Source organism: Passer domesticus, chromosome 14 (genome assembly GCF_036417665.1).
Source record: "Passer domesticus isolate bPasDom1 chromosome 14, bPasDom1.hap1, whole genome shotgun sequence".
NCBI classification, from domain to species: Eukaryota; Metazoa; Chordata; class Aves; order Passeriformes; family Passeridae; genus Passer; species Passer domesticus.
In genome coordinates, this window is record NC_087487.1 from 14,500,109 (window position 1) to 14,525,173 (window position 25,065).

Below are 25,065 nucleotides of genomic sequence, written 5' to 3' on the forward strand. Positions count from 1 at the left end.
AAAACCATCGTGGCATTTCCAAAGGTTTGATGTTACGTGGTGCTGAGGGCTGTGCTCAGCCTAATGAGGGGATTTATGTGGCATCCTGCAAGTCTGAAAATCCTTTTTAATGGCACCAAGCACACTCACGCACGTTTTTTCTCTTTCATTTTTGTCTAATGCATTTGGGATTTTTTTCAGAACTGGTAGAAATACATTCTCCTGAGGTACATTTTCATTAAGGTGTATATTTCTGGGTAGCAATATTTCTGCTGGAAGAGAATTTGGTTCTCTTTATGAGCGTGCTCATTGGGATATCTGTGCAACAGGAACAATAAAACAGAGCAATGAGTACATGGCAGTTAAAATGTGTCTGAATGGGAGCCCAGCTCCCTTGAGCATCACAAGGTGGGTGGCTTGTTCTTTGTGACCCCTCTGAAAACAGCCAGCTAAAAGAAGAAGGAGCTCTGCAGCCAGCTAGATGCAGACCAATACTTGTATGTGTTTAAGTGAGGATTCACAGCTCGTGTGAATGGTGTGGTTTTCTGAAGGGGCTTGGTCCAACCTGTCCTTCAGTAGAGCTTCATGGAGGTGCTGGAAACTTTGGCTGCTCATTCCCACAGGCCTTGGTCAGACTGGTCTGACTCTGTCCTTGTGTGGTGGTGTCAGGCCACGGGGGTGACACTGCTGTCACTTCAGGTCTCAGCTCCAGCGTGTGAATGACTGTGGTGAGTTGGCCTTGCAGCTTCAGCCCAGTTACACCAAAGGTGGGGAGAAGGGCCTTGAAGGCACTCACAGGATTGGAGTGGAGCTCTGGGTCTGGCCTGGGTCCCTGGGAGCTGGGAGAAGGCACACTGAGAGTGTGAGGTCTCCACAAGTCAAGGAGGCTCTGTAAAACAGAAATATTGGATGTTCTCAACTAAAAGCCCAGGTGAAGACAGTGCTGGGATCTGTCCAGATCATTCAGTCCCTACCTGAAAAGGACAGGGCAAGTCCATTGGCAGCCTGGAGATGGAGGAGAGCTTCTGTGTGCACTGGTAACACCTGGCTGGTAAAGAGAAGTGGAGATGTATTTGGTGCAGCTGTAGGGCACACTGTGCTGTGGCAGCAGGACCAGGTGTGTGTGATGGCTGGTTAGATCACACAGGGATTATTAATTGGGGTGGCTCGGGGCATTCTTTGCCAGAATGGCTCCACAGTCACAGCAGGGCAGAGGTGACAAGGGGTGAAAAGCCCTTCAGAGGCATCAGGACATCTCCCTTCTGGATGGGGTGGGACACGGGCGGCGTGGCAGTGTCTCTGCTCGGAGCCCTTCAGAGCAGGATCTCCTGACTGTTGAACAATGCTTGGCAGAAAGGAGCTGGAATTATAAATAATGCATTTCCTTTGTCTTGCAGGAGTTCTGGAGGCAGAGGTACAATCAGATCAGCTGTGAACAGCTTACATAGCAAATCTAATAGGTTTGTAAATTAGATTTTGTGTTCATTTGTTTTTGCTGTAAGGCAGCTATTAATCTGCTTCTCCTCTTCGCTGGATAGTGCTGTTCTTATTTAGCAAATGTATCTGTTCCTTTTCACTTCTGCTTTGCATTTTCTTAATCATTTCCCCCCCTCCTTCTTCCAGCTCAGTGCAATAATCATTTGTAAATAACCATGGATCTGGAAGTTGTGGTGATTGAGAGAATGAGAAAGAGTTTACTTATTGTGAAAATAAGTCAGTGATAGAGTTGCTATTTTCCATAGTTTTAAGTGCTATTAGAGGAGCAATCACTGTGTCTGGGATCAGAACTCCAGTTTTGTTGCAGTGCACTCCCATAACATTCCCTGGCATCCCAGCCACATTCAGTGTCTCTCTCTGTCATTTTTACTAAGATTCCCAGTCAGCCCAGCCTTGCCAAGTGGCTCATTTGAAAAGCTCTGTGACAGTGTGCAAGGAAGGGTGATATCATTCTGTGATGATGTCACCACCCGTGACCAAAACACAGAAAATTGACAAAACCAAAAAAACATAGTTATTCCCAGGATTGCTTTACCCTACTTCAGTTACAATTTTTGACACCTTCTAGGTAAGGTTTCCAAGACATGAGTGATGCAGCAAAATGCAAGAAGCAAACAAATCCAACAGACTGGCAGCCTCTGGAGAGGTACTGTACACACACACATCAGGACACTGGCAGCCAGCATTTATAAACACATTTCCTTGCCTTTTCAGAACATTATACAGTGTGAGCCACAGTGTGTCCTGGGGAGCTCTTTCCCTGAGCTGGAGATGTGTTCCCAGGAACTGGATGTTTGTCCATGAGCCTGGGCCACCACCTCTGCCCCATCTCTCACTCTGCTCCCTCCTTGGGGTTTACATGCTTTCTATAAATGCATTTATTTACAAAGCATTTCCCAGCTGGAAGAAGCCCTTTGCAGTGGAGAGGGAGATTCCCTTTAGCTGATAGCAAGTGCTTTGGCTGTGTATTTTTCAGAGTGCTCTGAAGTGTGAAGGCTTTTTTGGGTTTGCAGATACACACGCAGCTTCTTGATGAGATGCTTGGCTTTTCTTTTTGGAGGGCAGCTGGCTGGAACCAAATATTTGGAAGCTCCTTCAATTCATGCAGTTTGATTTTAATGTCACAGAAGTGCTGGGGCTGATTTGCTTCTTTGAGCAGGGATTAAACACTGGGGTCTCCCAGTGATCTCTGGCTGCTGCTCATTTCTTGGTCTGGAACAGGTGATGTGGGTGCTGAAATCCTTGAGCTCAGTTCTAAGCAGGAAAAAAGTTTCCAGTGAGCCAGCCTGCCCCTGTTAGTACAGGATGCTCACAGCCCAGTCACACAAGCAGCACCCACAGCTCAGCTGAATTAATTTCTCCATTGGGTGAAGAGAGGGTTGCTCCTCTCTGGTGAGGATTTTAATCTTCTCCAGGAGATGAGCTGGCTCCACTTTGGGAAATTCATGCATGACCATGAGGCAACAGGGCAGCCACCTTGGCTGGGAAGTTTCTTAGTGAATTTTGGGGCTTTGGGGTGTCTTGTCTGCAAGCACCCACCTGCCAGCCTGTCACTGTGTGTTTTTCTGTGCCTGCCTCCGTGCAGCTGAGTGTGTAATGGTGTGTTTTCTGTGGAGCTGTGCCTGGCTGTCAGTCTGTGCTCCTGGAAGCGAGCGGGTATTTAAGGATCTGTCTGTCTGCTTGAGTGCAGCAGAATACGAACAGGCTTTCACTTCTTGTTTAGCTAATAACTACAATTTTGCTTTTCTGATGAAGTTTGAATTCCAGCAGCCAGAGCTGAAGATGGTGATTAGAAGTGCCATTGGGATGCTAACAGATTCTGTCTCCCTCTCCCTGACTTTCTTTTCTCCAGAGCTGAAGTAGTAATAAATGACTCCTCATCTCCAGCTGCTGTTGACAGAAGTAATGAAAGCATTAAGCACAACATTAAACCAGCCTCATCCAAATGGAGACACAACCAGACACTCTCTTTGAAGATCAGGTACTGGTAATTACCTGTAGGACAAGAGACAGATTTGGTCCTCTCCAGTGCAAGCTGGCAATTTGTGTATCATCTAAAGAAGTCAAGGAAGAAATAAAAATACTTACCTCCTGCTGAGATAGGCTTCATATCTGTAAACGATTGCTTGGAAATGAATTCCCATCTAGGCCAGCTGGCCTGGCAACAACAAAACAAGGAGCACTTGAGCCCCTGTTTTTCAGGCCAAGCGGAATTTGTGTGTGCAGGTGATGGGTCACAGAGGGAAGGAGACCTTGCCTGGGTCAGCTCAGGGACTCTCACTAATGGTGGGCTGACTGTGGTAGCCTGCCCCAGGCAGGGATGAGTGGAGAGGGAGCAGGCATTGATATGGAGACAACCTTTTGTATCTGTGCCTGGAGAGCATGGTCAGGTGGACTGGCCAGAGAGTGAGGGCAGCCAGCAGGCAAGAGCTCACCTTACATCTGACCCAGGTTATCTCTGTACCTCACCTGACAAAGCTCTTTTCTTCCCTGTGCTCAGAAAACAGATCTTGAAGTTCCTGGATGCAGAGAAGGACATCTCGGTGCTGAAGGGGACGCTGAAGCCAGGGGACATCATCCACTACGTCTTTGACAGGGACAGCACCATGAACGTGTCCCAGAACCTGTACGAGCTGCTGCCCCGCACCTCTCCCCTCAAGGGCAAGCAGTTCCCCAGCTGTGCCATCGTGGGCAACTCGGGGGTGCTGCTCAGCAGTGGCTGTGGCCCCGAGATCGACGCCCACAGCTTCGTCATAAGGTAGGGAGGGGACTGCTCCTGCAGCAAGGGGGCTGGGGAGCAGTGCAGGGGCTGGAATCCAGCTCAGCTGGGGCAGCACGGCCTCACAGCCATGAGTTCTGCTGGAAAGCCTTCCATGCATCTCCAGGTGCTCACCACGTGTTCTTCTAAGTGCACCATTTCCCCCCCCCAACCTCCTCTTCTCTCAGGTTTGTCCTCTTGCAAACAAACCCCACCCTGGGCCTCTCACAAAGCTGATTCACTTCTGCCCTCGAGCACCACACAGTGCCCTGGCACCACACTTGTGCGTGCCCAGGTGTGGCACTCCCCTGTGTCCCCTCTGTCCCCAGTGCTGTTGTTGCCCCAGGGACCTGCAGCAGCACACCCTGAGCTCTGCTGGGACACACCAAATTCACTTCTGGAGGTGTCTGGAGTGGAGAGGAGGAGCTCCTGCCCTCCCAGCCCGATGCCCCTGTTAGTTGAGAGGCTGTGGAATCCACAGATGATTTATGTACATGCAGACATTTGTTTTCTGGTGAGTCTATTACAAGGACAGCCCAATCCATCAGCAGCTCACAGAGGCGGTGCTGGTGTGATGTGGGAATGAGGATAATGTCACCTCTGTCCCCCTCTCAAGCCCTGCTGCTCCAGCTGCCTGGCTGCTGGCAGCTCCAGCCTGCCCAAGGGGATACAGCATTATCCTGAACTGGAATACCAGTGAGGGAAAAACTGCTTACTGTGGTTCTGGCAAAGTTTGGTGAGGGGCATTCATGTCAGGCAGCAAAATTGCTGGAGATAAGCTTTTCTGGATGTGAGGATGGGGATTTCGAGCAGCTTCTCCCCAGCCATGTGCTGGTGCAGTCTGGCACAGACACACTTCCCACTGTAGGTTGTCTGAGCCACTGCTGGAACCTGCATCTTCCTGAGGAAGGTTTGCTCCATCCAGGCAGCCTTTTCAGCACAGTTGGCAGTGTCCAGCGATTGGGTCTGTGTCCAGGATACAGGTCCAATGTTTATTTTTACTGAATTCACTCCTGTGATGAGTCAACTAAAGGGCCCCTATGCCGGTAGCTGGATTTTCTTTCCACCATTCCCTTATTTTCCCCATGTGTAAGTAAGGAAAACAGGCTGATTATTGAGGCAGATGCTTAGGCTGCAATTCCTGCTCGTTAAATACTGTAACTTCACTGTCAAACCACAGCAGAGCACTCAGTGTGCAGACACATGAGTAGCCTCTGGTTTTTAGGATGCTGGGGGAGCATCTCTCTGCATCTCCCCATCAGCTGGTTCCTGGTGCCATTTGCCCTGTGCCATGGGCATGGCACAGACACAGATGACCCCCCTCAGGGAGCTATAGAAACCACTCTATACCTTGTTGGCAGTTTGTCCCATGGGCTCTCAGCCCTCACGCTGCTGTGGCACAGGAGCTCAGGATACATGGCCCGTGCCCACGTGTGCAATCTGAGAGGAGGCACCAGTGAACTCTACAGAATAAGGTGGTTTTTGAGGGTCACAGGCTCAGCCAGACCCTGTGCAGACCATGTCCTGGCATCCCCCTCGTGCTGGTGTCAGTGTCACCATGGTGCCACCAGGTCTGCTGCTTGAGAGACTTGCCAGGGGAGAAAAGGCCTTTGGGATAATGTTACTCCAGCAGGGCTAAAATTAAGAGGCAAGTGCTTTGCTTGAGTTGAAAAGGCTGTTTTGTCTAAAATCTGCCATGGGAGCAGAGACTGGAGCTTTGTTGCTAATGTTATTTTTGAGAGGCTACAGAAGAGCCCCTGCTCCCTGCAAACCACCCAGGAGACACCACAGCTGTGGCTGACACCAGCCTGGTCCCAGGGGGACACGTGTGCACGTGCCATCGTGCTGAGGGATGGTGGCCTGAGATGGAGATGGCTTCATCGCTAATTTACTGCAGAGGGTCATTCTCCCTCCTCTTTAACCCAAAAGCAAGGGCGAATGGGCACAATGTCACCAGCCTGGCTTTTGGCACTCCAACTCTGTCACTGCCCTCTCAGTCCATTGAACAGGGCTGCTGGGTGCTCTCCTGTGGCTGTGTTTGAGGCTTTCAGGACGAGGGAAGAGATGAGAATTTTCACTCTATGTTTCAGAAGGTTGATTTATTATATTATTGTATGATATGATAATGCTATACTAAAAAGAATAGAGAGAAAGGATCTATTAGGGGAAGGGAAGGGAAGGGAAGGGAAGGGAAGGGAAGGGAAGGGAAGGGAAGGGAAGGGAAGGGAAGGGAAGGGAAGGAGAAAGGAAAGGAAAGGGAAAAAGGTAATAAAAGTTCATGATTCTCAGAGAGTCCAACACAGCTGGATCTTTGATTGGTTATTAAGTAGAAACAATTCACATGGACTAATCAAAGATGCACCTGTTGCATATAATTATTGGGGGTTTTTTTCCTCTGAGGCTTCTCAGCTTCTCAGGAGGAAAATCCTGGGCGAAGGGGTTTTCCATAAAACATCACGGCGACATTCCCCTTTGCAGGTGCAACCTGGCCCCCGTGCAGGAGTACTCTCAGGACGTGGGCATGAAGACAGACCTGGTGACCATGAACCCCTCGGTGATCCAGCGCGCCTTCGAGGACCTGGTGAACGAGACCTGGAGGGAGAAGCTGCTGCAGCGCCTGCACAGCCTCAACGGCAGCATCCTCTGGATCCCAGCCTTCATGGCCAAGGGGGGCAAGGAGCGAGTGGAGTGGGTGAATGAGCTCATCCTGAAGCACCACATCAACGTCAGGACTGCCTACCCCTCGCTGCGCCTGCTGCACGCTGTCCGAGGGTGAGCGCCTCTCTGCTGAGCTCCAGGCAGCACCCTGGGCTCCCTGGAGAGGCTTTGTGCTGCAGGAACACAGCACGGGTTGTTCCCCCACCACCTTGTGGGCAGGGGCTCCCCGCTGTGCTCTTTGAGTCTGAGGGGTTTTAGCACCTCCAGGGCTTTGCTGGGGCATCACCGTAACTCCCAAGCCTGTGGTTAGGGCTTTCCTTGGAGAAAAGGGTGTGCACTGGGCTAGCAGGGAGATTTGTCACCTTGTGCTTCAGTGGCACAGCTCAGACACAGCTCCTCAAGGCAGGGAGCTCGTGTGTGAGCCTGGGTGGTCTGGTCCTGCTGGTCACATAAACAGGGTGATGGTGACTGGGTTTACTCTGAGGGAAGGAAAGGGTCTTTCTGTTCTCTGCCTGCATCTTCAGGTGTACAGGAGACACAGGTGTGGTGGGGAGGAGAAAAGAAAATAAAAGAGAGCCCACGGGGTGAGATTTTCATGTAAATGACTTGGGAATTGGGTAGGCTCTTGCCTTTGTGCTTTATTTCTCTACGAAGATCACAATTCTTAGGCATTTAGGGAGTTGAGGCAGACAGTGACTTTTGCTGGAGATGACTTATGGCAGTAGTTGTCCTCTGATCCTGACTAGACCCCGTTAATCTTACAGGATGGCAATTTCCTTGTGTAGCTGGTGCTCCCACTTCTAAGCCACAGCATTAATGTTCCTTGATTTCTTTGGGCACTTCTCCTGCACGCCTCTGAGCCTGAGCTCTGCAGGTCACTTGGTCCCTGCTGGATGTTTCCTGTCCCAGCTCAGGTGGTGTGTCAGTGCTGGGGGTGGGTAGGGGACAGGTTTTGGGGTCATTTCTGCCAGGAGCAAGCCCAAGGAGGGACTCTAGGGGCTGGGAGGAGTGGAGTGGTGCCTCACAGGCAGCAATAATGAGCAAGTACCACATCTGCCAGAGAGGCACCTCACAGGAAACACTGGCTTTGAGGTAAAAAAAGGGAAGGAAATGATACCACAACTCATAGAAGGGGAAGACATGAAGGAAAAAAAATCCCACAACCCAAATTCAGAGCTATTTCTAGCTATAATTAACTTACTTTCATCTGTCAAAATAGAATTAAGCTCCTGTAATAAGCCCTCTAAATCAACAGGCTGCTAATCCTGTGCTGGCAACCATTCCTAGTGCCAGAAACTTCCCATAGGAAGCTTTGCAGAGGAGTTGGCAAGGGTTAGGCATCGTTTTCCTATGGGAGAGGAGGATGCCTCCACAAGCTCAGCTGCTGGGCTTATCTTCCAGCTCACAGCATCTTCCTGGCCTCTCTGTGGTCCAGCTGGGCTGGCTGTGCTGGATGTCCCTGTGCAGCTCCAGCAGAGCAGTGTTGGAGCCCCCAGCTGTGGCTGGCAGGACCTGCCTGGCTGCAGGAGCTGCAGGGATTTTGGGAGAAGCCCAGGGGCTCAGTGCCTTGGAGCAGTGTCTTCCTTCTGCACATGTTTTAGTGGAACCATGGACTTCACTGGGGTCTCGTGCAAGGAGCTTGGGCTTCCCAGAGCCTCCTGGGGCTCAGAGGGATGCAGCCAGTCAGAGCAGCAGGGCCCTGAGGGGAGCTGGGGGTGCTGGGGATGGCAGCAGCACGTGGCTGGTGCTGGTGGCAGACCCCAAGGTCCTGGCTGGAAATGCAGGCAGGACCTCCCTGCTGTCCCTTGGGCTGGTCACCGTGCTGGGGGCAGTGCCAGGGGGCTCCTGGCAGCACAGGGGCAGCACTAATTCAATTATAACCACAGAGGCCAGTGCTAATCCCCATCAGGGATTGCCCTCCAAGCCAAGGGAGCTGCTGCCTGACCTGCCCTCCTGCTCTCACACTTATCAGCAGGAAAACAAGGATGCCTGCTGATTAGCAATTAGTCTAATGAAAAGTGCAGCCCCCTCGGAAAGCCAGAACTGATGGGAGCACTTCAGCACTGACCCTTGGAGTTGTGGCCTGGCCCAGGAGCTCACAGAGGGGTCACCCAGGGCTGGGGGGTGAAGGGCTGGGGGAAGGCTGGAGTCAGTGTTAACCCTTTCCTTGGTGCAGCCTCCTTAGCTGTGGACTTGGGCGGATCTGAGAGTGATTCAGGCAGAGCTGAATGAACTGGGCACAGCTCAGGGAGGTGGCTGATGCTCTTGCTGCTGTGTAGGAAGTCTCTCAGGTACCAGTAGGGTTGTCTTGACCATCTGCTGAGGGTAATTGAAATGATGTGGTTTGGGGTGAAGGAGTTCTTCCTCAGGATAGAATCACGAGGAGTTTACTTATTCATCTTCTGTGTCACTGTCCAGCTCCTATGACCATCCCATATTTTTGCTTATGAAGGGTATGGTCTCCAAGAACATCCTCTGTCTCTGCAGCTTTCTCTGTGCTGGTTCATAGCACTGTAGTTTTGTTTGACAGATCTGAGATTTGTGAAACAAATACATTTTGTGGCATGTGGTGTGCAGCAGAGAATGAATAATCCACAAAGCCCCACAGCACATCCCTCTGTGCTGCAGTGGGCTGCTGTTGCAGAGAGGTCCCATCTTTTCCCTTTTTAGTTAAAACCACATTTTATCACCTACCCTGAGTTGATTTGGAAGTCACAAAGAAATGAGAAATGGGGGAAGTTTTTCAGCCAAGGCACCCCTTTATATTTTTTTTAACCAAGGAATAGCACTTTCTACAAAGGCTGACATCTCAGCCAACTTCAATTTGGCCACAAAAGTGTTGCCTTTTCTTTCTCCACTACCAGCAAAATACATTTGTGAGCCCTTGACTTCTCCTTGAACCACAGTATTTATTGTCCTGCTCTGCTTTCCCTCAAACCAAAACTCATTTCAAGTGGCAATTGAGTGTTTTCCCTATAATTTTCAGTGCATTTTGGGGCATTTGTAGAGGGTGCATTGCTGAGATAAGTAAAAAGCATTTGGTTTTGTTGTCCTTAACAGCATCATTTGAGACATCACCTTTCAAGCTGTGAGGGTGCTTTAAATGTTTGCTGATAGTGGAAGGCTTGTTCAGCTCTCACCAGGAGGGGAGAGAGCCTTCAGCATTCCAGTGGAGGAGCTCAGAAGGGAGCCAGGTCACCCCCAGGGCTGGAGAGGGGGGCAGTTTGGTGGCAGGGAGCCAGCTCCTGTGTGTTTCAGGGTGTGTGCATGCCTTACTTTGCAGTGGTTCCATAAAATGTCCCCTGAGCAATTCCTCTGGCGAGCCCCACACTCCTCACCTGGCTGGGGAGCAAGCAAACCCCTTAGAAGTTGCCTGTTAGTGTCTCCAAAAAGCCTTGTAATCCCTATTGCCAAGCAGCTTTCGTTAGAGAAATAACATGGAATGCAGGCAGGGAAGGAAAATAATTGTGTTGGGAGGTTTGTGTGTCACTCCTTGCGGCGAATTCAGGGACACGTTTCACTTTGTCTAATCTGCTCTAGCATTTCTCACCGTGTCCATCACAAGGGTCTCTTGGCAGTAACCAATTCCAGTCCCATAAGATTTTGTTAAGGGCTTCTTGAGAGGAAAAAAAAAAATTAAAAATCAATAAACCTTCCAGCTCCTTGGCTTGGTCTCCCGTTAGGTTTAAATCCAAGCAGCTGTGACAGCTGGTGTGTGCTCTTCAGGACTGTCACCTTGCCACATGCACTCAGATCTGCAGCCTGACAGCCACGAGGTGCATTCACCCTTGCCTCGGGTGTCCTCACACCCAACAGGGGCTGAGCCTTCACCTTTCCAGGGTTTCGGGGCACGGTGCCTTTCCCATCCAGCCATGGTGGGAGCCCCCATGGTGGAAGCCCACGCCTGCTCCCTGCTCTCCTCGTGTCCCCATAGTGCCACATCCCTTCCAGCCCCCTTTGCCTCACTTGCCTCACACAGGACGTGTGTGCAGATGGTTCTCCTGACCTGTTGCTTTGACTGCACTCTCTTGCATCCCTCCACGGCCTCTGCTTTTCTCTAACACATCAAAACTAAGCCCCTGCTTTTCCTTTTCAGAGCCCTCCCAGCTCAGCTTTTCTCACCCTCTGTCTCAGGACTAGTTCTGCTGTGTCCAGCATCACCCACTTGTGGGTTTTCTAAAGCAGCTGCTTCATGCTTCCTCCCTGAAGGAGCTTCATGGTTACAGGGGCTCCTCTGAAATAACTGCTCTGGGGTCTTGTGCCTGAACCCTTCCCCTGAGCATTAAACAAATGGCTTAAGGACTGTGGTCCTGCACTCAGGTGAGGGAAAATGTCCAGAGGGTGTAGGGAAAGACAACAGCCATTCACACATGTGTGGCTGGAGTGGGATGTGAGGGGGAACTGTGAACACCCATAAAGCCATGTGTGGGTTAGATCAGTGGATATCCTGCAGAAAAAGTCCTTGTATGAGCTATTATCCTCTCCTCTTCTGCACTTCAGGCACCTTGAACCCGAGCTGTGGTGTGTCTGTACTGGGGGCCCAAGAGAGTTAATTTGTTCCTGTTAATCTGGAAGATTCAGTCTTTTCTTTTTCAAAAGAAGTGAAGGGGCATAGAAAGGAAAGGTGAAAGAAGTTAGGTTATTCTCAATTATTTTCCTTTTTTGTCTGTTTAGAAAAGCTTTAACTTGAGGGTGTTGAATACCATATGTGTTTGAAAAAGCATCACAGCTCAGGATCTGGAGGAGAAGAGAGTTTTTTATCTGTGTCTCAGAGCTGATTTCCTTGTGCCAAGTCACCAAAAGCAGAACCAGGCTACATGGTCTGGATCCAGACTAGACAGGGAGGCTGGGTTTGGTGTTTGGGCTTTGCCCAGCCTCTGGATAAAGCCCAGCTGACACCAGGTGCAGTTTTTGGAGCCAGTGTTGGCATCTGGATGGGAACATGCCCATTCCTGCTTTTCCAGCAGAGCTCTCATTACTGCTCATGGCTCTTGGCTGTTCTGGTGGAGGTGACAGAGGAAACTCCATACCTGGACAGAAAAAGGGCTGGAGAAGCTGAATGGGGGATATCAGCTGCTCTCTGGGCTCCAGCACTTCATCTCCATCCACCCAGCACTGGGTTCTGTCCCCTGCCAGCCCCAGCAGCTCCTGTCCCCCCTGCACTCTCTCTGTTATCTGTGCCTGGCTTTTCCTGGGTATTGCTGGAGCAGGGTGTGTGTGGCACACTGATAATAACACACTGCTGCCACTCAAGGACCAGCACCTCCACAACAGCTTGTGTTTATATCGCCCTTTTATGAATTAGCTTTTATAAAAGAGTCCGAAATTGCATTATTTCAGCTATTTTGATTTGTATCATGAAATAATGCAGCTGATACTGCTGAAATTTGATTTCTTCATTGACCTATGTCTTTTATTCATTTCATGAGGGCAATGGATTTTCTGTTAATTTTATCCTGTGGGTTAACCCTTACCAGGAGGGTACAAGTTATTTTAGGTTTTTCTCAGGCATTCTGGGAGGAGGTTGGTAAGCAGAGAGCAGAACCCTGCCCTCTCTAGCAGTCCTTGAATGCTGCCTGCAGGGAGCAGTTCTGCACCCAGCATTCCAGCCCAAATCCAGGCCAGGCTCCTCTCCCCACATTCAGTGATGCTGGGGAGGATGAGCACTCTCAGTGTGGTGGGGCTCATGCTCCAGATGTGCAGTGGGGAGGCTGCCACCTTCCCTGGCTCCTGTGGCAGCTGTGGCTGCCTAGGGGCAGTGTCAGTGTTGCCTCCTGCAGGATTCCCTGGGCTTTGAGGTCCCAGGACAGCAGATTCTTCCCCTGTGGCTGCAGAGCAGCCTCCTCACGAGAGGAGTTCTGCTTAGGAGAATTCTGATCATCCCCAGCTGAGGATTGGGAGATGAGGAGCAACCAGAACCATCTCCCAGCTGTAGGGTGAGACCCTCTGAGCTGCTCTTCTTACATCTCAGTTCAATAAGGTGTTGGGGCTTGTGTCTAGGCTGCCTCCTTACAAATGATGGCCTTGAAGATCTGATGGCATTTTCCATCTGTCACTATCATCATCTGAAACCAGAGCTGTCTCAGGCAATTTCTCCCTGACAGAATCATGGTTCCTCTTCTGAGCCACATCCTGCTCAGGCTGCTGCCTATCTCGGGAGCTGCATCCACTCCTGAGGGTTTATTTGCAGACACAGCACCAGCTCCTCACTGGGAGAACAGCTCTTAGAACAGAGGTGTTGGGTTTCAAGACTGCTCTTTGCTCTTCTGTTTTAATTGCTGTCTCTTTCCATAAAATGTTGCAGTTAATAGTTATGGTGATTGGTGTAGCCAGTTTGAAAAATAATTACTGCCTGCTTCGAGATTATCTTTCCTCCTAATTAAAATCCTGGACCTCACATATTAAAGGTGTGCTGTTGACACAGCATCCCATGTGCGCCCAGACAACCTCATTTGGATTTACAGAATTAATTAGGTTTTATTTCCATCCCCAGCTGTTCTCTCCTGCGCCAGGGTTGTGGCTGCTGTCTCAGCTGGACAGTGGTGGGAGAGATAAGAGGAAGGTCTTGCATAGTTCTGAGACTCCCATCACAAACCAGTCATTAAAAAGTATTTCCCAGACCACTCACCAGAGGATTTTCCACCTTCACTGTCCAGGAAACAAATTGCAGGAGCTGTGGCATGGCCTCTTTTATGGATTGGGCATTATGTGTTATGTTATGTCATCCATGTGGGTGGTTTGGGGCAGCCTGGAGTCCCTCACCCCCTCTCAAAGCTGCATTGAGAATTCATAATGCTGCATGGGTGAGGTTTTTGCAATACCCTGCCTGCAACAAAGGGAAATACAGACCAAAGAGCCAGGTTTTAATTTTCATTATTAAAAAAATGACTTGTCAGTGTTCCCTACCCCAGTATTACCAAGTGAGTGCTCGCAAGCTGCCTTTGGTGAGGTGGATACACTGGGTTGGTTGTGGTAGGGCTGGTTTTGGGTGGTGGCTTGTGCACATTTGTTGGGATTGGTAAGGTTTTCTGTGTGTGCTGGAGGGCAGCATGTATCTATAGGGTGCTTCACTGTCTGACCCAGGTCATTTTTATCCTTGTTAAAATGCATGAAACTGGTGGTCACATGAATGGCCTGTGCCTCTCTACAAGAATAATTTCCTTTTGCTGTCAGGATCCTTGGATATTCGTAGAGTATTTACAGCCTCTCAACACAAAAGTCAGTATTTTGGGAGGGCAAAAGGTCACCATTATTTTTCTGTGTACTCCAGCTGGTAAATTAATAGAAAGGAGAGTTTTGAGGCTAAAGCAGCTGCAGGACAAACCCTGACAATTGTCCTCCCTCAAAGCCAGCTGGTTAATATGACTTGACAGTTCTTCCCAGGTGGCTTCCCTGCTGCATGAGGAGACCCTAATTCACAGTGTTAAATGGTTGTGATGATCTCCCATTTCCCTCTGCACACAGGGGGTCTAATGTGCTTACCCATAAACTCATCAAGGAGTCTGCTTTATGGCTACCTGTGGGATCAGGCTGCAGTGAGCTCTGCTGGGTCCCCCCAGCACAGCCCTGTGGCTGGGCAAGCACAGAAAACGCTGATGATACTGCTTTTCCCCCAGTTTTTGCTCCTTTTTTTTGTGCTGGATGCTAACATGAGCCAGGCAAAGACCTCCTTCCCAAAACATCATATTCATCCTTTGATAAAGCCCCCTTGAACACCCCTGGATGTGGCACCCCAAAAAACTGTCCCTGTGCCCTTCCTGCGTATGCTGAGGCGGTCACTCTGCCTCCAGAATCTGATTTGCCAGAAAAGTCAATTTTTTCTCTTATCTGGCTGAGAACAAGCAAGCACGTTTTGTGCCTCGGTTGCTAAATTTTAATGGCTTTCTTGAAAAGCTAATTTGCAGGATTAAGGCTCAGCTCTCCCAAGGGTTCCTGCTGTCTGAGCACCAGACCCTCAGGAGCCCAGCAGAAAGTGCGAATGAGGAGCAAGGCACTTCCTGGGGCTCCACTGCCACTGCAGGACCCACCTCAGGATCCCAGACATCTGGTGAGGGCTCTGCTCTGCTTCCTCGTGCCTTTTGTCCAAGGTGCTGCCAGTCACTCGCCTGTTAAAAATAATCCAAGGGCTCAGAGAGGCTGCAGCACAGCGGGATGTGCTGCCTGCTCTGGGCAGTGCTGGCATCAGACAGGCTGGGGAGGAGGGAGTGTGCCTGATGGGGATATTTTCTACCTCCCCAAACATTTTGCTTTCTGATTTTGCTCCTCTTGACAGTGTTTTCCTGAGCGAACCAGAAAAGTTGCTTTTGCAATAAATATGGCTCACTGGAAACATCTTCTTATTGATTCTGCAATAATTTTTATCAGCAGCCCAAAATACCACAGCTGATACCATTTCTGCTGTTGCATCACTACATCCCTACATGCTTCCCCTGTTCTTTTTGCCATCCCTCATAAAAATGAACGTGTTTCCCAGCAGCGAGCACAGCTGACCTCCATATCTCACATTTTCTGTTGCAGTGTGCCATATTGTGTGTCTGATGGACTCATGCTGCCGAGTGTGGTGATGTATCTTGGTCCAGGATCACAGCAGCAGTCGCTGGGTGTAATGGGAACTCAGCAGTGCATTTTAGCCCTTTCAGCCTGGTGACCCTTTGTTCCAAGGCAGATGTTTTTCTAGCCCTGTCATGTTTGCTGTCAGAGTAAAATCTTCATTCATCAATGAAAGCCATCAGCATGTGTTTGACTGTGTCTGCTTCGAGGGGTTGTTGGAGTCTACTTGACATGTGGATGCTTTGGTCTGTGGTATTGATCTCCAGGGTTGATTGGAAGATAATTGTAGGCTGAAGTACCGAAGGCCACTGTTGCAAGCAATTTGTTTTTCATAAAGGATTGTCGAGGCATGAGATGCTTCAGTGCCATGGCAACAAGTGTGATGTAACCAGCAGACAGAGAGCAGGAGGATGCAGTCCCTAGAGAGGATTTTCTTGGCATGGAGAACTCCGCCAGTCAGAATCCTCTCACTTTGAATCACCAGTGCATCTCAGTGAGAGGCTGGGGAGAGAAAGGTGCAGGGCAGGAGCTGGGTGTGCAGGGTGTGCGGGGTGACTAACAGGCTCCGCTGTCCCTCTGCAGGTACTGGCTGACCAACAAGGTGCACATCAAGCGACCCACCACCGGCCTCCTCATGTACACCCTGGCCACCCGCTTCTGCAACCAGATCTATCTCTACGGCTTCTGGCCCTTTCCCCTGGACCAGAACCAGAACCCTGTCAAGTACCACTACTACGACAGCCTCAAGTACGGCTACACCTCGCAGGCCAGCCCGCACACCATGCCCTTGGAGTTCAAAGCCTTAAAGACGCTGCACCAGCAAGGAGCCTTGAAGCTGACTGTGGGGGAGTGCGACGGGGCCACGTAGGGTGGTCCCCGGGCACGTTCCTGCACAGCCACGGGAGGAAGGGGAGGGGGCAGAAAGGGCGAGCGCTGCCTGGCGGGGTTGGTCGTTCTTCGTTCGCGCGCAGGACAGCGACACAAATATATCTACGTGGTACCTATATATATTGACCTGAGTGTTATAACTGTTCGGTGTTCACCAAGGGACGGGGCAGGAGGGACGCGGGAGCGCCTCACAGGGCTGGCCTGGGCAAGACCCCCTTGCCGTGGGGCGTGCTGGACTCGCAGGGTGTGTGCCTCGCGTGGGAAAGGCGCGAGGGTGGCCTTGGTTTCTGAGGGTGTGTTAGGTGATGGGTAAACGTGAGCCGTTTGTCGTGACTGGTCCGAGGGTGGTAGTTAGTTTGTTCGGCCGAGGCGCGTCCTTGGCCCCGTGCTCGTGGCGGGGAGGGGAAGGGGCAGGGAGCGGGGTGGGCAGGGAAGGTTTGTTGGTGGCTCTCACAGCCCAGGGCCCCGCGGCACCGAGCGGGACCCGGCTCCTGCTCTGCGGGGACCAGATCCTTCCGAACACGGAGTGAGCACAGGGGAAGCAGCTGGGTCTGCAGGAGGTGGCAGGGAGCAGAGCTGAGCTGATCCCAGTGACACTCACACATGTGAGGGCCATGGGGATGGTGAGGATGTGTTTCTCTTCCTTTTCTGAGGAGCAGAGATGCTGGAATGTCACAGGAAGGAGATTTGCTGCCACAAAGCAGCACCATTAGTACTGAGCAGTCTCACTGTGTCACAAGGACACCCAGCATCTGTCAGGGCTCGTGAGAACCATAAGTATATCCAGCTCTAATTCCTCAAATTCCCAACTGTTCCCTGCTAAGCAGCCTGCCTTCTTTCCTCCTCCAAAATCTGCTGAAATATGTAGGATAGGCCTAGACCCAGCCAAGCAGAAAGAGCACAGGACTTCAAGGGACTTTTTCAAGTCTAAATAATTTATTTTCAGTTTCTCCCCAAAGAACCAGCACACAGTGCTGAATTCCTGGAGTCCCACTCTGTCAGTCCTTTCAAGCCCTAATTATCTCTCACTCCCAACAGTTAAATAGGATGTCAGATGGATCTTGATGGGATGCTTGCCTAGTGATGAACATCATAGAAATAATCTTTTCCTTTTTTTTTTTTTTTCCCTGCCAGACAGAACCCAAAACATAAAGAATTTTTTATAACTACATTTGCTTTTCTCTGATTTTCGGGGGTTTTGAAGGAAGCAACTAGATTGATCTGATGATTCTGTTTCATTTTCTGCCTCTGTGGCCTATTCTGTTTGTCTCCTAATTAGCACTCAGTGCCAGAATGCAGGTGAGTCCAGGGTTCAGCAAGGGCTGTTTGGGTTTAATTTGTGGGAGAGTAAATAACACTGCACAGGCAGACCTCAGGCACGCACTTCACTGCTGCCATGGCTGGGTATCATCACCTTTGGGCCTCCTCCTGCTGCTGTGTTTTTTAAGTTAAAAAGTGTACAGTTTGGGGCTGAAATACTTGACATTGTCTCTTTAAAAGCTGAGTGCTTCAAGTGGTAAAAAGAAGAGCTCACTTTCATGTTTTGGGCCGTAGAAGCTACTGTACCCATAGGAGCCTCCAGCCTGCTAATTAGTGTCAGATGAAGATGGCTAAGATTAAGGTATAAGCAACATTATAGTGGATAAATGTGGGCTAATCTGCCACTGAGGGGATGTTTCTTTCCAGCACCAGAAAATCGTTTCTTTCATGTCTTTTTTTTTTTTTTTAAACCTGGTGCCTTTTTTTTTTCTGCATATTATTTTTACTTGACTTTAGTTCCACAATAAAGCTAAGCCTGGCTGTGAACCTCAGCTTAAGCTGGGACAGAAAGAGACAGAGAGTGAAACTGCAGGATGGAAGTAATCTGCGATCCCAGGGATCTTTCCCAGAATTCAGGAGTGGTTCTTAAAGCCAGATAATTCCCAGGTTTGTCCCCATCACAGTGGGAGGGACAGAGCAGGGCTGGAGCTGCAGGGACTGCTGAAGCCAACTGTTGTACTGAGGGGCCTGGGCCATGGTACTGATTGCTGTTAGCAAACCTTCTTTTTAAATAAAAGTAGAGGAAATTAAATAAACGTGCAGTTTGTTTTTTTTTTTTTAATTCTGTATTTTCATCATATGAAAGGGTGAGAGGGGAGGCAAGACCATGAAGTGCTGTGGGATTAAATGGGGAGACCCTGCAGCCCTTTGGCCTGTGCAGGAGAGGGGAAGGCTGGGCTTGTCTGCCCACGTGGGGTGGGTGTCAGGGCTGTGCCAGGGAGACATCCAAAGCCTGAGGATGTTCTCGCTGTGCCTACAGAGATTTTGGAGCTGAAGCTGCAGCAGCACAACAAGGGTGTGCCAGGGGGTGAAAAGGGGATGGGAGAAGGGATTTTATTTCTGGTGCTCTTGAAGCAGCTGCTGCATCAAAGCACAGGCGAGTTATAAGCAAATTATTCAGGGGGATGAAATTGCTGGTGATGTTTCTATTCCCAGAATGGGTCCTGTTCCACTCCCGTTGTAAAAATGCATTAAACCATGAGCAAGACCCTGCAGCTATTGAAATCCCTGGCTGAGCTCCCATTTCACCTTGCTGCCATGCAGGCTGGTCTCTGCTGTGTTTATATGCACAAAAAACAACCAACAATTCCCCCTTGCTTTAGTGTTTTGTGTCAAGCCCTCTGGTCTGGTTCTCTGAGCGGCTCCTCAGGTTGGAAACATAATTTATCATCTCAGTTTCCAGCAAATAGGTGGGACCTGGCTCCACCAAGCCCCAGTGAGCCATAAAGCCCTTGTGCTGTTCATGAGCAGCAGGAGCAGAGATCCAGATTGGGGTTGGTGGATGATTTTTGGGCTATTTTGGGGCAGCCACCAGCCCTGGAGCATCACAGCAGCTGCCAGATGCTGTGGGGACCCAGCAGCTGCACCAAGCTGCTGCTTGATGGATTTCTTCATGCCCAATTAAGGCTCTTCTGTCATCAGGAGTGAAACAGAAGAGAGCATTGATGCTGCTCAGGGAGAGGTGCAGGTGTTGCACCATGGATGTGTTGACTGCCCTAAATGGCAGCAGCAGCTCCCCTTGCTCTTCCTCCTCCATCCCAGCACTCCCTCCAGCCCTGAGGCTGCTCCAAACTGGTGGCACTGGGATGGGGAGCTCCCTCCCATGGCACATTTGTGCCAAAAGGCCCTTGGGTGGTAAGAAGCGACCTAAACTTGAAAAATAGAGGAAAACTTGAGTCTCCAACTGGCTAAGACCAGAGTTTGGGGCTTTTTGGGACAATGCTCTGAAAAGTGCTGCTGGCCAAACGCAGTTCTGGCCAAACACAGTGTTCTCCTCACCCTGTGCCCCTGGGGCATCTTCCAGGTCCAACAGCCTGGGGATAAGGGCCGTGTGTTCCCTGCTCCCACACCAAAATGAGAAGTCCAGCTGTCTTTTCATTTTATCCATGGTTTGCTGGGTTACATCCCAGCCTTGGAGTCTGCCACAGCTTTGGCAGATACATATATATATAAATATAAATATATATATATAGGCATGGCTCTTGCTCTCCTGGGGGACATCATGCCATGTCTGGCCCTGACACCAAGCACATCTCCTCTGGTCAAACTGCAGAGTCTGCAGGCTCCACTGCCAACATCCTTCATCATTAATACCTGCACTGCCTTGCTCAAAGCTGCTGGGGTGATTTGAGCTGCAGCAGCTCCTCTGAGCTGCAGCACAGCAGCCCCTGGCTGCTTCCCAGCCCCTCTCCAGGCAGGGCTGCCCTCCCTCCCAGCCCCACAGGACAGGAATGGAGTTTTTTCCCTTCCCCCAAACTCTCCACCAGCCAGGACTTGCTGCAGGTCAATAACCAACCCTCTGCTTCAGTCCCAGCCCAGATAATTAGTGAGCAAAGTGCAAATAGTCACTGTGATTCAAATTACCTTTTAATTTCTTTTCAAGGTGCCTGAGGGGTTTCTTCAGCCCTATGAAAAAACTTTTTTTTTTTTTTTTGAGACACCAATCTCGCAAACCAGAAAGACACAGTATTTTGTATTCAAGGTGTAATGAAACTTGTTTGCATTTTTACACTGCATTTTGGATGCTTCTTGGGAATAACCCTGAACACTCCAGACAGTCTCAAATGATACAAATTATTTCAGTTGATCCCAAAACAAATTCATTTTTTTTTTGTGCAAAACAGTCTCAAAAAGGTTACACCATCTACAAATGATAACATAGATATTGGTTTGGTTTTTTTATCCACCACCCCTTTTCAAAATTTAAACAATCCAATTTCATGCTAGAGAGGCTTGAAACTATGGAGATTAAAGCTTAAAGCTTTAAGAGACCCACAGGGAACAGCAGGAAAGTGATTTGGTTTCCTCCAGAGTGCCCCACAATGTCAGGAGGTAAAACCATGCACATAACCACGGTCACCAGTGTAATGCTTTGTCAAGCCATACACTTTTCAGCTCTTTGGTTGCTTTAATTTTTAGGTTTCTCACATTTATGAATGGTTTATTAGCATGTGTTTTAATCTCTATGTGTTACCTTATCACCCTCAGCACCAGACAGTAGAATTTCATTTTGGGGTCTGCCTTTTAACCACATCAAATGCTTTCTAGCCTTCCTCTTCTTCACTGCTACATAATCTTATTTTTCTCTGTGAAAACAACTGAGCACCTCTGAGCTGGCAAATCTTGTCTGCAACTCCAGTAATGCTCAAGTCCAAGTTCTTCATTGGGTCATCTTCTCACTGTGGACACCACCAGCAGCAGGGAATGGACTGCATGTCCTACTTGTGCCCCCCAGATAGGTGCACATCACCCCTGTAGGCAAGGAAATCACTGAGAAAGGCCTTGGACAGGGGCCTGAATGATAATTAAAAAAAACATCATCCACCCAAGAGGATGGACTTCTCTCCCAGTATTAGCAACATCAAGGCATTCAGCAGTCAGCTCCTTTTCCAGCTGGAATAACTCCAGTTTGAGGAACTCCTGCTCATCAAACCTGCCCAATGCATGAGCAAAGCTGTCACAGGCCTGTTCCCTTCACAGCCCAGCTGCAGGCAGGTGCATTTGGCTGCTTAACATCATCTCCCAGAAAATCTACCCATGCCCCTGCAAAAACCAGGATCAGCACTCACCGACCCTTCCTGCTGTGATGCCCTCAAGACCTGGTGCATGAGCTGAGAACAGGTGTGAAGTAACAACATGGATGGAAATATCTCCTGCTTGGTTAATGAAGGAACCTTCAGCCACCTCCAGCCCCTAAAGAAGGCACAGGCAGAGGAGGACAGACCCCAGGGATAATCAGGGAGATGTCATCCTAAAGGAGATACCGAACTGTCCAGGCTGAAGGCTGCGCAGGGCAGGCACTGAATTTACTGCTCTCATGCTCAAAATAGAAGTGAGCAGAATCTATTGATTGTATCCAGGACAAAAGCACAGAGTTTGAGCATGGATTAGGAAAAAACCACAGTCCTTGAACAGCAAAAAGCAGCTAGGACTGTTGTCCCCTCCCAAAGTGCCCAGCCAGAACAAACCCGTGGCTCTGCTGGAGGAACACTGCCAGCAATAAAAGTTAAGTCCCCCCGTGCTGAGATGGTGGCAGGCCATCTGACACTAATCCTGTGCCTCCAGCAAACAAAGCCTCCCAGGCACTGTGAAATATCCTCAGCTATTTGCTGGCTTGGTTGCCTGGAGAAGCTGCTCCGTGGAGGGCTGGTGGAGCACTCGGTGTTCTCGCACGACCCAGGCAGCAGAGGTTAAAGCACATTAGAGCAGCCTAATGAGGGTTTTAACCGGTGCTCTGGAAAGCCTCACACACCACTCTCTGGAAGATGTTGCAATTTAGGCTTCAGCAGGAGCCACAGAGCAAGGAAAATGTTGTGCTTGGAGCACCAGTCTCGCGGTGTCTTGCTGCACCGCTTCCAGATGAACTTGCTTAACTCGGCTTGTGCCTGGAAACAACTTTGGGTTGGAGATTTGTAGGAAGAGGAGAAGAGGCATGCTCTATTCCTGGACTGCATATTAGTGTTCCATATGGGTGCAGAGCCAAAGCATATGGACCTCCATCTGTTAGGCAGGCCTGGTCTGGCCCCATGGATGGTTTATAATGCGCGTAGATTCATCCAGATTTGGGATTCCTCCAAAGCAAGGCGAGAGCCAATGACTCAAATATTGTGCAAAGCCATTGAAACTGATGGCACTAAACAACAATCATTTGTCTCCTGTTTGATTTTACTTGCTGTAAAATAATGAATTAGTTACGGGGGTGGGTGAGTATTGTGCTGCGGATAGAAGCTTTGAAGGAAACATGGCTAAAAGAAAACAAAACAAGAATGATCCTCGTAATTCTGTATCAGCTTCCTCCTGTGTATTATTCCCCAGAAAGTATGCTGTGTCCTTCAACTTCAATAACATGGCATTTATGCTCCATCTGTGATCAGATTTAAAGATGTTTGTGGGCATAATTCAGGCAACTTTCAATGACAAATTCAAGGAAGCTGGAGAAAGAACTCTTGAAGTTCTTCCACAACTAAAACAACTCTAGGGAAAATGAACTTTGCTCCTACAAGCTCTTTATTAACCACAAGCCCCAGACTTGGATGTTTTCTTTTCTTTTAAAACAAATAATTAGGCCCAAAAGGCTCCAAGCCTTAGCATGCTGTGGTGTTTCTTGCACCAAGAATCCAGTGTGTGGTGGGACTTTTCCTGACCTCGTGAAATCCAGAGACATTGCAGCCCAGCAGCACCACGGCTTCATCCGCTTCTTCAGGTCACATTTCTGCTTTGAAAGATGGGCCTCAGAGGCTGAATTTCAGGCACCATGCTGGAAACATTTCTGCTGAATTTTCCTGCAGAGCTGTGTGGGACACATGATTAAAGCCATGGGATGACCGCCAAGGAGATGGGCTATTGTGGCAGCCCCTGGGAGAGCTCATAGCAGAAAAAAAACCCTCTCCCCACTAAATTAATTAATTGCCATGCATGTTAGCTCTGGGGTTTGGGGAAATTACCGTGGCCTGATTTCCTTCAGCACTTTTATTCCTGGCTGGAGACCAGGGGAGTTGTTGAGGTGGCTGACTTAAGACACCATAACAAATGGCTGGAAATGACAGGGCAGGCGTTGTGATTTGTAACCTGTGCGTCCCACCTGCCTCCAGCACGGGCTTCACGGCACCTTTTCTGGGGATTTTATGGAAGGGGCAGATTTACAAGCGTGCCAGCCTCCTCCTGGGCTTCCCAGGAGGGACCAGGAGGGCACAAATTTCTTGGCCAAAAACCATCTGAGAAGCCAGGCAGCTCTGAACATTCTGTGGTTTATTTTTAGAAGAAGCAATTTTGGTAATTGCATGCGTTAAATGAAAGGCAATTAGGGATGGAGGGAAGGTGTTGCTTGTGTGTTGGAACAGGAGCCAGTTCCAAGCAAAAGAACCTGTTAAATACATGGACCCCTGAATGTGGCACAGGCCAAAGGGGGCAGGGAGCTGCTGGAGGGGTGTGTGGGTATTTTTGGGTGTTTAATGTGAAACAGGGCACGGAAACACTCGCATCTGTGATGTGTCTTTTATGGTCTTCCCAAGGTTTTAATTAAAAATGCAATAAAAGCACGATGAGCGGAAACCAGGATGTTTTAACAATCAGCTGTTATAAACTGTTTTGTAGGAGGGGAAAGAAAATCAAAGAACAATTGTTCGTGTAAAGGAGTTTGGGACACTGAGTTCACATGGAGAAATAAATCCTCTGGGAAAGGTTTTCCTGTCAGGAAGCACGTGCTGCACAGGCAATGAAGTGCAGGGGGGCTTCCATGCTGCTGTGGCTGTTGGCTGTTTCCCCATCAGGTACATCTGCCTGCCAGAAACATGGCACATGCCACAGGATTGGGAGCAGGACCACACGCCAGGAGGTGGGATGAGGAGGGTGTTGGATTTGGGCTGGGATGATCTTTGGATGGCTCGGAGGATTTTCAGCTGTAATTTCTGAAATTGCAGAGCACGATGCATTTTGTGCTTAGTGACAGGCACACTAAAATCATTGTGTGCAGCACCTGTTGCCTCTGACAGAGGTGACAGCAGGGAAACACTGGAACAGGATGGAAGGGAGTTAATGAGGCCCAGAGAGGCGGCTGCAGGCCATGCAGGCATGATCTCTGGCTGGTTTTGAGGATTATGAGGGTTTGGGTTTGTCCATGGCCTTGGATAAGAGGTTTGCTGCCTGCTGCTGGGGTGCTCAATCCATCTGGAGATGAATCCATCTGGATATGTCTGTGAGCTGGGCCCCTTCCTCCTGTCCCTGTGTTCACATTCTCAGTGGAGAAGGGAACCCTGGCCCAGCCACCACAGAACTCCTGGGCTCCTTCTCCACCTCTTCCATGACCTTGATGCCTTTAGACTGTTTTCTCCGTGTGTGTTACTTAGTGTTTTTGCAAGAAGAGGACTGCCTATGCCCCCAGCTGGTCCCTGCTGCTCCCACAGAAGCATTCTGGATGGGTTTTCTCCCTGCCTTCCAGAATTCAATGAAAGCCCACAACAGCCAGGGCTCCCAGCAGCCTCCAAGGACCACAGTTCCCTGAGCTTATAGTTTAAATGGAGATTAGCTCCTAAAATTTAACGAGAATCTCTGTGAAAACAGCGTCCCAAGGATAAAACAACAACCAAAAAAAAAGGAAGCCCATTGAATACCCATCCAATTAAGTCTTCCAACTGATCCTCATTAGGCATCCATTCCTGACATTTGACAGAGTGGTTTAGATTAGAGCAGTGAAAAAT

General features: G+C 49.5%; 1 protein-coding gene across 3 annotated transcripts in view; it reads left to right on the forward strand.

The window, feature by feature from the left end:
• Nucleotides 1-18,405, forward strand: part of ST8SIA2 (ST8 alpha-N-acetyl-neuraminide alpha-2,8-sialyltransferase 2) — a 31,582-nt gene extending 13,177 nt beyond the window's left edge. For 2 of the 3 annotated variants that reach the window (XM_064388559.1, XM_064388558.1), the window contains exons 2-6: nucleotides 1,377-1,439; nucleotides 3,329-3,457; nucleotides 3,977-4,234; nucleotides 6,713-7,006; nucleotides 16,025-18,405. In XM_064388559.1, coding sequence (XP_064244629.1) covers nucleotides 1,377-1,439; nucleotides 3,329-3,457; nucleotides 3,977-4,234; nucleotides 6,713-7,006; nucleotides 16,025-16,310 — 1,030 coding nt within the window. In that variant the 3' untranslated portion in view covers nucleotides 16,311-18,405. Of the gene's footprint in view, nucleotides 1-1,155; nucleotides 1,251-1,376; nucleotides 1,440-3,328; nucleotides 3,458-3,976; nucleotides 4,235-6,712; nucleotides 7,007-16,024 lie in introns of those variants that run through there. The other variant, XM_064388560.1, reaches the window with a different exon arrangement.
• The last annotated feature ends 6,660 nt before the right edge of the window (nucleotides 18,406-25,065 follow it).